The 12,092-nt window shown below is 44.7% G+C and overlaps 1 protein-coding gene across 1 annotated transcript in view; it reads left to right on the top strand.

The window, feature by feature from the left end:
* The window catches only part of GLG1 (golgi glycoprotein 1), a gene marked incomplete at its 5' end in the record, with an annotated part of 99,116 nt that extends 87,024 nt beyond the window's left edge, over window positions 1–12,092 (top strand). The window contains 7 exons of the mRNA XM_080936818.1: window positions 1,187–1,310; window positions 2,421–2,563; window positions 2,707–2,808; window positions 3,919–4,026; window positions 5,023–5,143; window positions 5,864–5,970; window positions 7,620–12,092. Of these exons, the coding sequence (XP_080792944.1) occupies window positions 1,187–1,310; window positions 2,421–2,563; window positions 2,707–2,808; window positions 3,919–4,026; window positions 5,023–5,143; window positions 5,864–5,970; window positions 7,620–7,787 (873 nt within the window). The 3' untranslated portion in view covers window positions 7,788–12,092. The remainder of the gene's footprint in view (window positions 1–1,186; window positions 1,311–2,420; window positions 2,564–2,706; window positions 2,809–3,918; window positions 4,027–5,022; window positions 5,144–5,863; window positions 5,971–7,619) is intronic.

Below are 12,092 nucleotides of genomic sequence, written 5' to 3'. Positions count from 1 at the left end.
TTTGGGTTTTTTAGACAAGGTTTCTCTGTGTGGCCTTTGATGTCCTGTAACGTTTTCTGTGAACTGGTTGGCTTCAAACTCACAAAGATATGCCAGCCTCTGCCTCTGGCAGAGCACTGGGATTTACAGGCATGTGCCACCACCATAGCTTCCAATGAATTTTTTAAATGTGCCTGTATATACAAAGAAATTAAACTTAGGAAGTGCAAAGAAATTTTAATAAAATTTTCCGTTTCCTTTAAAATACCCGATTCTATCAATAATGGTCAGTGAGAATTTAGTGTTTATGTATTTGTGTATGGGTGCACACACATGCCAAAGAAAAAGAAAGGGAGGGAGGAAAAACACAACCACTAAAACAAGCAAGTGGTGAAGGAAGGGTCCTAACAGAGTTTAAGTTGCATCACCAGATCTATAGATTGGCAAGTAAAAGTGGAGTTTATTACCAGCCTCAACTGAGCTCTGACTGAAGGAGAGCAGTGAGTGCACAGGCTGACCTGAGTGTGAGGGGATACAGTCCCAACACCTAAGGACAACCATATGTATCCTTATCCAGATCACTGTTCACACTGGTTGATAGTTATTCCTAAGTAGTACTACCACTGGGGCTGGCTTGAGGGCAGAATGACGATTCTATTCATACTCACCCAGCAATTGCACTTGTGAAATGGCCTGTTCTGTGACATAGCCATAGTAGTAGGAACCAACTCCATGCAGAATATACATTCTGTATGGTTGATGTCCAGTGTTGGCAGAGAGAAATGTGAAAATTGCAGGAGGTAAAAAGTAAAGAGGGGGGCTGGAGAGATGGCTCTGTGGATGAGAGCACTGACTGTTCTTCCAGGGTCCTGAGTTCAAATCCCAGCAACCACATGGTGGCTCTCAACCATCTGTAATGGGATCTGATGCCCTCTTCTGGTGTGTCTGAAGACAGCTACATTGTACTCACATACATAAAATAAGTGGATAAATCTTTAAAAAAAAAAAAAAAAGAAGAAGAAGAAGAAGAAGTAAAGAGGGACCCTGGGGCTGGGCACTTACTGAAGATGCTTAGCTGTTACCTGCTTACATCAAGTGATGCCTTTGACTTGTGCTTTTATGAACTCCCTGGTAACTGTAAAAGCAGTCCCAGATAGATTAGTTGCCAGTTTGAGATAGCCATTTGCATATAATTTCTTCTTTGCAGAGGTTCTGTCCAGAAGCAGATTCTAAAACTATGTTGCAGTGTCTAAAACAAAATAAGAACAGTGAACTGATGGATCCCAAATGCAAACAGATGATAACCAAGCGTCAGATCACCCAGAACACAGGTACCATCTTGGCTCAGCTTTCCTGCTTCTGTTGAGAACAACCCAAGTAGAACTGGCAGGACATGTTGTTACTTGAGTCATGTACTCTCTCCCTTTACAGGCTTCCTAGAAAACATAGAAAATAAGTCAGCATCAGAGTCTCTAGGAGAGGAAATTCTAGAATTTCAAACTGTATTTATTAAATGACACAGTCAGCCATTTTCAGAAGGAAAAATTTTAGTTCTTGCCTGGGAAACCTTGTAGCTTAGTGGACAAAAAGTGTTAGATGTTTCTTTCATGATGCTTTCAAACTTACCTATTATGGACAAGGTTTCTGCTGTCCAAATGACTATATTTGTTTTTAAATATTGGACCACAAATTCCTGCATAGCTTCTGCAGAAGTGAAAGGTTCCTGAGAACTAGCAAAGTACCCTTGAACTAAGTCATGTTGCTGATTGGCAGTGTTGGTGAGAATAGGTGTGGTAGCACACACATTTAATCCCAGCACATGAAAGGCTGAGGCAGGAGGATTGTGAAGTTCATGTCTCCAAAAAACAAAAAAACAAAAAAACAAAAAAACAAAAAAAAAACTGACTAGCAGGCCTGCCACCATACCTTCCCTGCTCTGAAGGGATATATATATAAATGTGTGTGTGTGTATGTGTGTTTGTGTGTTTGTGTGTGTGTGTGTGTGTGTGTGTGTGTGTGTGTGTGTGTATGTATATATTCCTTGAGCTGCAGGAAGTCCTTTTTTTCTTTAAAAACAACAGCAATCCTGGCATATCTCATCTGCTGTTTACTAACTTAACCCATTGGTATTATACTAGTGACTCTTGACATAGTATGTTCCCATGACCCTCACCCCTACTCACTCCTCTTGGTTTTTTGAGACAAGGTTTCTCTAATTCTGCTGTCTTGTAACTCGCACTAGACCAGACTAGTTCAGACTGAGAGAGATCCAGTTACCTCTACCGCCCAAGTGCTGGGATTAAAGGCTTGCACTACCACCGTCCTCTTTGCCAATATGCACCCCAGTTATTTTTCCCCCTTTGAAAGATGAGTTTCCAAAAATTTGTGAAAAGTTGCAAGTGAATCGTTTTATCATATACTGACATGTTTTTACTCTATAGACTACCGCTTAAACCCCGTGCTAAGGAAGGCCTGTAAAGCTGACATTCCAAAATTCTGTCATGGTATCCTGACAAAGGCCAAGGATGATTCAGAGCTAGAAGGCCAAGTTATCTCATGCCTCAAGCTGAGATATGCTGACCAGGTATGCTGGTCAGGCTCTATAGAACTGCATTGATAAACATTTTCTCCATGGACATCACTAATACTCTCCTGCTGTCCTGTTTATGCCTTCCCCAATGTGATGCTCTCAGGTGTGCTGATTTGGTCTTCCTTTGTCATCTCTAGCGCCTGTCTTCAGACTGTGAGGACCAGATCCGTATCATCATCCAGGAGTCTGCTCTAGATTACCGCCTGGACCCTCAGCTCCAGCTGCACTGCTCAGATGAGGTAGGCTCTGAGGGGTTCCCCAAAGAGGTGACAGGAGAAAGTTCTATACTATACTTTCATCCTAATGCGGGTTCCTTATAGGCCTGATTTATAGGTTAAGACTTCCAGGTTCAGGCTAGAGAGATGGCTTAGTGGTTAAGAGCACTGACTGCTCTTCCAGAGGTCCTGAGTTCAAATTCCAGCAACTGTATGGTGGCTCACAACCATCTGTAATGAGATCAGATGCCCTCTTCTGGTGGGTTTGAAGGGAGAAACAGTGTACTTATAAACATTAAATAAATCTTAAAAAGACTTCCAGGTTCTGCATAACACTGAACAAGACTTGGCACTAGTTTGTTACACTGTGGTACTGTTTCCATTCTATCCTAGTGAATAAGAATATTCTTTTATAATTACTTTTTAAAAATATTTATTTATTTATTATATATCAGTACATCTAGCTGTCTTGAGACACACCAGAAGAGGACATCAGATCCCATTACAGATGGTTGTGAGCCACCATACGGTTGCTGGGATTTGAACTCAACACTTCTGGAAGAGCAGTCAGTGCTCTTAACCGCTAAGCCATCTCTCCAGCCCTTATAATTACTTTTACATGTACTGTGATCCTCCCTAATCATTCCAAACTCCTCAAGACTTGCCAGGAAAATGAGAGTGCTCTCCTAATGCCTCTAACTAAGTCCCTGTCCTTGGAAATAGTTGGTCTGCCAAGCTAGAACAGGCCACCTGAGGAGCCCTGTGTTAGATTGCTCTTAAAGCTATCTAAAGAAAATTATCCTTCTGTGGAACAACAGAGTAGCCTTCTTTATGACAAGTCCTGGAACAATGTAATTTTAGGAATTATCAGTGTCTGGCATCCGGTGCAGGGAGCACAGTCCACTAGGGGTAGGTTGAGCCTTGGGCACATGTTTGAAAGAATCAACATTGTTACATTTAGAGACCCAGGTTTCCAAAGACGGTAGCATTGTCTCTCAGCTGTCCCTCAGGAGCAGGCCCATTCAGAGTCAGCCACAGGCACCATGAATTTAGGGCTGGTTGGACAGAGTTGGTCTTCTCTGGAAGCCAGTTGTTTCTCAACAAGATGGCCCTGTTTTCTTGTTTCCTGAGTAGATAGCTAATCTGTGTGCGGAAGAAGCAGCAGCCCAGGAACAAACAGGCCAAGTAGAAGAGTGCCTGAAGGTCAACCTGCTCAAGATCAAGACAGAGCTGTGTAAAAAGGTAGCCACACCCTCATTGTGCCGCGTCTCTTGCCTCCTTTTCTCTTTTCCTTTTGATTCTACATTATTTATTGAAAGAGAAACAGAATAATGGTCAAGAACCATATTATGGTTTGGAAAGAGGTAACAACATAGAATGCTGGGTGGGAAGGATTGTATTTTGAATTTGAATACCTTTTTGGGTTTTTTGAGACAAGGGTCTCTGTGTATCCCTGGCTGGCTTAGAACACACTCTTTAGAGCAGGCTGGCCTCAAACTCACAGAGATCCACCTGCCTCAGTTTCCCAAGTGCTTATGCCACCACAGCCAGCTTGAATTTGGTTTTCAATTAGCTCCTGCCTTTCTTCAAAATGTGGGCTCAAACACATTTAGCACATTCTTTGTAAAATATATCCTTATTTGATTGAGTAATTAAGTAATTTTTAAAGTTATGTGTGTATGTGTTATCACATGTGCAGATGTGCACATGAATCCCTGGTGCCCAAGAATGTCATGGTATTGGATGTTGTAGGTGCTAGGAACCAAACTCGGGTCCTCTGGTAGAGCAGCAAGTGTTCTTAGCCTCTGAACCATGTTTCCAATCTCTTGATTTAAAAAAAATAGAACTCAAAAGTTAAACTTACAGGCTGGACGTTAAAATTCTTAATCTTATTTTTGAGCTTCAGTTTTCCGAAATAACTATTATATCAGTAAAATACTAATGTATACATACTTTAAAATAATGTGGCATGTCAGAGTGCCAAGAACCCTGCCTAATCACCCAGTCATGTGCATACTATCCTGGATTCCTCAGAAGTAGTTAGCAAATTAAATTAGGTGCCAAAAGTCTGCGTTCTGTGCACATTTAGTCATATTACCACCCGCCTATCCCAGAGCAGTTTCCTGTTCACCTTCCCTCTTTGGCTTGTTTGTTTGCATGTTCTATAGAGTATTACAAACAGCAGATTGGATAAATTTCTTCTACAAAGCTCTCTCCACAATGAACTTCCTTTTTCAGGAAGTGTTAAACATGTTGAAGGAAAGCAAAGCAGACATCTTTGTGGACCCAGTACTTCACACAGCATGTGCCTTGGACATTAAACACCACTGTGCAGCCATCACCCCTGGCCGCGGGCGTCGTGAGTAATGTTTATTCAGTCCCTGTCTGAACTTGCTTGGCAGAACAAAAGCTACCATTGAGTTACCAGTTGCAGCTATTCTGTTCTGTGCCTATTATCCCCGTCATATACAGCATCTCTGCCCATCTTGATGGTAAAGTTAGGCCTTGGTGGCCATGAGTTTGGGAACAATTGTGCAGGTTTGAACTGACCAGAGCCAGAGATTTCATGAAAAATTAAATTTGAGTTATTTATTAGAGAATCAATAATTCAGATACAACTAGGCATAGTGGTGGTACACACCTTTAATCTCAGCACTTAGAGGCAGAGAGAGGCAGATCTCTCTGGTCCATAGAGAGAGTTCCTGGAAAGCCAGAGCTACACAGAGAAACTGTCTTCAAAAAAAGTTCAATCACCATCATACCCTCTTTTTCCCTTTCCCACATGGAGCATCCCAGGGCCATAAAAGGCACTATGGCAGCTTCTCAGCATCTGGAACCCAGGGGACAGCTTGTTTCTGAGCCAGGGACACCCAATGAAATAGGAGGTATTGAGAGATCTTGAGTAGCTGACCCTGGAAACCACACACTCCTCACCAGTAGGATTTTGATAAATGTTCTTGGAAAAAATTTGACTGTTTGTCCTAAAGAGCTGAGTTCTCAGATGCTTGGGAATCTTCTCCCAGATTTTACAGAGTTGTTCCTGTGCAATTGCAAACTTCTAACTCATTTGCTTCTACAGAGATGTCCTGCCTAATGGAGGCCTTGGAAGATAAGCGAGTGAGGTTGCAGCCAGAGTGCAAAAAGCGCCTGAATGACCGAATTGAAATGTGGAGCTACGCAGCCAAGGTAAAGACCAAGAGACCTTCTGACATGGCAGCCTCTTTTGCCAGTTTTTATCTCTGTGGCATATGTCATTGGTATTGTCTTGCTAGAAATCAAGCAAAAGGTATATTCCAAATTCAGGCCAGACACAGTAGAACTCATCTCTGTGAGTTCCAGGCCAGTCAGGGTAGAGAGACCCTGTTCCAAAAGAAAAAATTATCCTTTCTAAATGTGAACTGTTGATGAACCCTGGAATGCCATCTCCCTCAGGGCACACTAAGTCTACGAAGCATAGTCTCAGTGTCCCAGACTCCAGTTCTGATCGGTCGTCGTTATCATGAGTGCCAGTCATCTCTTCACTCTTCCCCAAAGGAACATGCGTGTGCGGCCCCAGGCTAGCTTACACACTAAGTCGCCTTCCCATGTTGTCTTCCTTTCCTTTGAGCTACTCAAGTTGTGGCTGAATGACCCAAACTCACTCACTTGATGTTGTGTGCTAGCAAATCTCATTTATTGCACCCTCCCTACACTGCTCTTACATATATATCATGAACATAGGGGCCCCTCAGGTTTCCCTTGACCACACTTCCTGGATGATACCCAAAAGAACAGATTTATATGCACTTAGGAAACCTTTGGTCCTGATTCTGTCATATGAGGGTACCACACTGATTCATTGATGGATACAGTAGGAATTGAAGATGAAAACCGTTAAACCATGAATGTCCCAAGATTGTTGTGTGGTAAAGCATAGTCTGTCATTTTAAGTGATGATCATATAATGTATTTGTTGTGGAAATACTTAAAATATAGTGGTTAATAAGTAAAGTCAAAATAAGAAACTTGGTAGGGACCAGCCAGTGTTCTGGTGCATGCCTGTAATCCTAGTGCTTGGCAGTTGAAGCAAGTGTATCACAAGTTTGAGGCCAGCCTGCAAGACCTTCATCTAACAACAATAAAAATGCCAAAATGGCACTTTATATCCACAACAGAAGAAGAAGAAAAGAAAAACAAAACATGGTCTCAGCTTTTCAGGATCATGTTCACAGCTCCAGGAGCTGCTTGAGGATGACACCTCTTAGTATCTTTATCTCAGTTTGGGCAGGAAACCCGCAGTTTATGATCCAGAAAGAGTGTTATAGTGGTGTTGATTTCCTTTCCTATCTCTCCATCAACTAAAAGATGTGAATTAGCGAGTACACATGGCTGAGTGAGTTTTAAAAAAAAAAAAAAAAAAGGCCTGTTGTACAAACCTGAAGTCCAGAGGCCAATCCCTGGAGCCTAGCTAAAGGCGAAAGGAGTAAACTGATTGGAGGGATCCTCTGACCTCCACATATGCATAGAACCTGTGTGCACCCACATATTCACATCTTACACATCCAAGCACATGCACAGAACAAGAATAGCAGCAATAATTAGGGGGAAAAAAGCCAGGTGTTATACTGTGTGTCATTAATCCCAGCACTGGGGAGTCAGAAGTAGGTAGAGCTCTGAGTTAAAGACCAGCTACGTAGTGAATTCCAGGTACCCAGCCAGACTGCATAAAGAGACTCGCATCTCAAAAATCCAAAATAAAGTTAAAAAGATTTCTAATTTAAAGGGAAAAGGTAATTGAACTCGGACTTCATCCACCCAGCTTAGCCTCAGAGGGTCACACTGTTGTCTCCTTTCAGGTGGCCCCAGCAGATGGCTTCTCTGATCTTGCCATGCAAGTGATGACATCCCCCTCAAAGAACTACATTCTGTCTGTGATCAGCGGGAGCATCTGCATATTGTTCCTGATTGGCCTGATGTGTGGACGGATCACTAAGAGGGTTACACGAGAGCTGAAGGACAGGTAGAGCCACCTGACCACCAGAGGAGCCTCCTGCCCAGGCCCGCGTGTACAGCGTCCTGTATAGTGCACCCCTCACCTTGCCCTTCTCATGGTGGCACCAGCACCCACAGTAGCGCAGCATCAGGTGCCCACTGCATCTTCCCATCCAGACTTGGCCATGTCCTCAGTGTCCTCCTTCCAGCTGCCTTGCAGCGGCGGCAGCTGGCTGCTTTGGTGGTAGCTTTTGTTGGCGAAGGTTTACCTGCCTGTAGACAATTCTGTCATACCAACAGAACTGCTGGTACTTCAGAACCAACTCACCTGACCTGCAACTCAATTTTTTTTTTAAACAAACAAAAAAGACAAAAAAATGTAAAAGGAAAAAGTGTGTATAGTACAACATCTCCTTCAGCCTTGACTCAAGCAGCAGGATTATTTCTCTCATGTAAATGCAGCAGGTGTCAGAAGAACTTGGAGGAGATACGAATATCCGGTGCCTGATCATTGAAATGTCTTTCCTCTCCTAGAAGCATCTTTGGGCCACATCAAGGCAGGGACTTCAGCAAGTAGTGGGGACACTAAGCAGCCCACTCTAGGCCTGTTTGCTTCTACTGCAGTGTGATGCCTTCTGTCCTCTTCCCCAGACAAGTCACGGCTACGCAGTCCCATAGCAATGGGCATTTCTGTGACCGCCCCACTTCAGTGCAGACATGAGCCTCCCTGGGTCAAGTGGACTAGGGAGGGAGCAAAGTCTGAAGCAGGCCCAAGCGCACAGCCAGCAGGGTCTCAGCCATCATCTTCCTTCCAAGATGGGGTGGAGCTGCCTCATCATTATGAACCCTGCTAAGTGTGGGGTTGCCCTGGAAGTTCTCTACCTCAACAGGAAGTAGTTTCTATGTTGGGGTGTGGGGCTTCTAAGATGGGGGTGGCAGGGCAGGAGCAGGTATAGGATTCACTTCACCTGGTTTTTTGCACAGCAGTACAGGCCAGAAGTGATGGCCTCTGAAGATTTAGCACGGTCTCGGGTGTGTGACTGGCACTGGAGCATGACTTTCTTCTGCGCGTGCCAGGCTGACTTCCCCGACAGACTCCTTTGTGCCTCCAAATGAAGGGATGTAGAAAGGGATTGCATTAAAAGATTGAGGAATTTCTTTGTTCTTTTTTTCCCCTTTCTGTTCATTTGCTGTGTGTACCCACTCTAGTAGGCACTGGCTAAATGTTACATTTGGGTGATTTGACAACCTTCCATAATCTGAGCTACTGGAGCAGGATCCCCAGCCATCTTCCCTTTCTCCTCCAGTGTGAAGATGACAGGGCCTGGGCACTGCAGTTTCCCTCTGGCGAGTTTGGGCCGTGGTGTCAGAGTGGCTGTACAGAGGGCAGCATGTACAGTAGGAGATATATTTATATAATATATATTTTATTAACCTGTTAGATGTCCACAGAGTATTATAAATCATGTGCCTAAAACTGTCCACACAGACCCAGGCCCTCTGCGGTGCCCTTCCTGCTCCTGCCTCCCATGTGTACCTATGGATACCGCTGCGCCTGAGCAATGTGTGTCTTCCTGAGATGTGTTCGGTGCAGGCTGTGGCCGTTGCTCCAAATTACTCTGTGTCTGACCTGACTGACATTCATTTGAATACTGTGGTTTTCTTTTCTGCTGCCTTTTCCGATGGCAGTGAGTTCCAGGGCTAGCTGTATATCCCCTGCATAGGGTAATAAAAGTCACCAGGGAGAACTGCTTGCTAAGCTACCTGGGCACCTAAGTACGACTTATAGAGTCTTCCTGATTCTCAGCAGCTGTCCTGGGATTCTTGAGTTTGGTGAGACTTAAAACCCCTGCTCTGTAAGCATCCCCCTCCACTGCTAACTGGCTGAGCCAATCCAAAGGTCCCTCCCTCCCCCCAAGAGTCTCAGTGTCACATTGATGTTTACCATTAGACTGGGGTAGAATTATAGCTCTGCTCCCTGTAGCCTCCCTCTGATACGTGCTTAGCACTTCTGTTTCTGCACTGATGGGAATCTACACTGCCAGCAGCAGATCTAGAGGTTTGGTGGGTTTGGTGCATTTGTTTCTTAAAATATTTACCATTAGAAATGGTCAGAATAGAAAAGATAGCTACTAGTGTCTTGAATTGCTTAGGACAAGGAGGTGACCATGTTCCCTGGAGTAGTTCTAATGCCTTGATGGTCCTAAGCATGGTCTTAAGCAGATCTTTCTCTGTGTCTGGGGGCCTAGTGCTGTCTGTCTTGTAGCTCATTGTGCTTAGTAGAATGGGCTCTGTGCCTCATGAGTCAGTCATGGGTATAAATTAGATAGATAGGAACTTGTCAAGAACCCTGACCTACAACAGTGGGAGCCAAAGTCTGAGCCTTGCCCTCACTGTTCTGCTTTCATTGTCTAAGAATAGAAGTAGGTAGGAGGGTTTAAGCCAAGGCTTCAGGCACTGCTAAGTCACTGTGGTCTAGCTTTGCCAGCTCATGCCAGCGTCTTGGGGACTGTTGGTGGTACATTTCCCTTTGCTAGTTTAAAAATACGGGTCCTGGGCCAGGGCCAGGGCCTCTGTGGACCAGGAGGTCAGAAATCTGTTAGTGAGCCAAGAACCAGACAAACTAAACTTTTCTGATGGGGCTTCTCCCAGTGAAGGCACTCCAGGAGCGAGACATTTCTTTTACCAGTCCCTGGGCTTGACTGTTGTTGCTGCTGTCGGGGATATGTTAGCAGTCTGACCCTGGGATAGCCTTGACCCTCTGCATTCCCAGAGAACTTCTGGCCACCATTTCCAACCCTGGTTCTGTGGATCAAGCCAGCTTGCTGAGCCGTTCATCCTTAGTAAGTAGGGGCACTCCAGAGCCACCAGTGAAGTGGCATTTAGTGATCAAGTGATAACAGCTCAGTACAGGTACCATGGCTGCCACCTCCTGTTCTTAGATAGGAGCATGAGGTCCACTGTCCCAGATGAGTTGGCAGAAAGTTATTATCCAACTTTTTATGTCTTCCTGTTTCCTGAAATCAACTGATGGAAGATGCCCTGCTTATCAGACACTAGGACTAGGATGAAGTTATGTGTTAGTTTCATCAGCCTTCCTAGAGAGAGCACTCACTCTTGTGTTTCAGTGTGACTTCCAGAACTCCCCAGCCTCCCTTAGAGGCTATGGTACCATTTCTGGACTTTCTGGAAAGAAACCTGCCTTTCATTCTTTTTTTCCCTGCCCTCAGACAGAACAAGCTTGTTCCACTTGCCCCTGGTTCAGTATCTAAGAAATCAACGAGACCAGTCTGGCAACAGCCTAAGACAGGGTCAGAGAACCAAAAGAAGGTGGTGGCTTTTTGAATCGCATGCTTCTTGGAAGTTTGTGTTTCATCTTGTGAGTTTGAAAACTCACACAGCTCAGAATACCCTCTTGAGTTTTTGCCCTTCATGCACACTTAGTTCTGAAGAGTATGACCTTCAGGGCCCAGGTCTCCTGACCCATCTCTGCCCGACTTGGCTTTGGTTCCCAGGGAGCTGTACCTGATACTGTGGCCTCCCCTTCCTTCCATGTAGCTGTGGCTTGCCATCTGTCCAGCCACACTTCTCCTTGGCCTCTCTACTAGGGAGGGTCAGGATCACCTGTTTCGATAACCAAGTCTAAAGCCAGATTTCCCTTCTTGCTACCCAGACCTCAAACAATAGTGAGATGTGAGAAACCAAGATTAAACATTACAGTGACACTCTCCCCTGAGCAAACAGTGCAACTGCTGGGGGGGGGGGAGCTGGGGGCTGCTTGTCACCCAGAACACAAAGATATGGTTGTCTGTGCAGGTAGGTGGTGGCAGGATCCTGACCAGTGTCTTCTCCGACATCTTTACCCTCTCCCTGGGCACTGAGCACCAGGCAATGGAGAGTTCCTGGGTGAGGAGGCGTGCAGACAGACAGACCATGTCTCTGTGTCATGTTCAACCTTTTCCCAGCCCACATTGATGTAGAACCTCAGAGCTTGGGGTCTTTTGCTCGAACAGATCGCTTGGCAGCACAGTGAGTGGCAGTGGCTTCCAGACAGCCTCTTGGAGCAAGCAGGTCAGTTGCAGCGGAAAGGCAGAGTCCACAGCACACTGTGTAAGATCTTGGGCCTCTAACCTGTTCTGGCTTTTCGTTTTTGTTTTTTGAAAGAAAAGTACAATTAACAAACCTCTTTTGTAAATCGATTCCTTTCTATGTATAAAATCCCTGCGGTTCCTTGTTTTTACATGTTCATGCTGTGTAATTTTGAGATGTTACTGAGATTCTGAACATAATGTGCATTTTTTTCTGTACAGATGAAATGGGAGAATTTAATAAAGAGT

This window comes from Micromys minutus (assembly GCF_963924665.1).
Source record: "Micromys minutus genome assembly, chromosome: 24".
NCBI classification, from domain to species: domain Eukaryota; kingdom Metazoa; phylum Chordata; class Mammalia; order Rodentia; family Muridae; genus Micromys; species Micromys minutus.
Note: the sequence above shows the minus strand (reverse complement) of the source record. Positions and strands in the feature narration are given on the sequence as shown.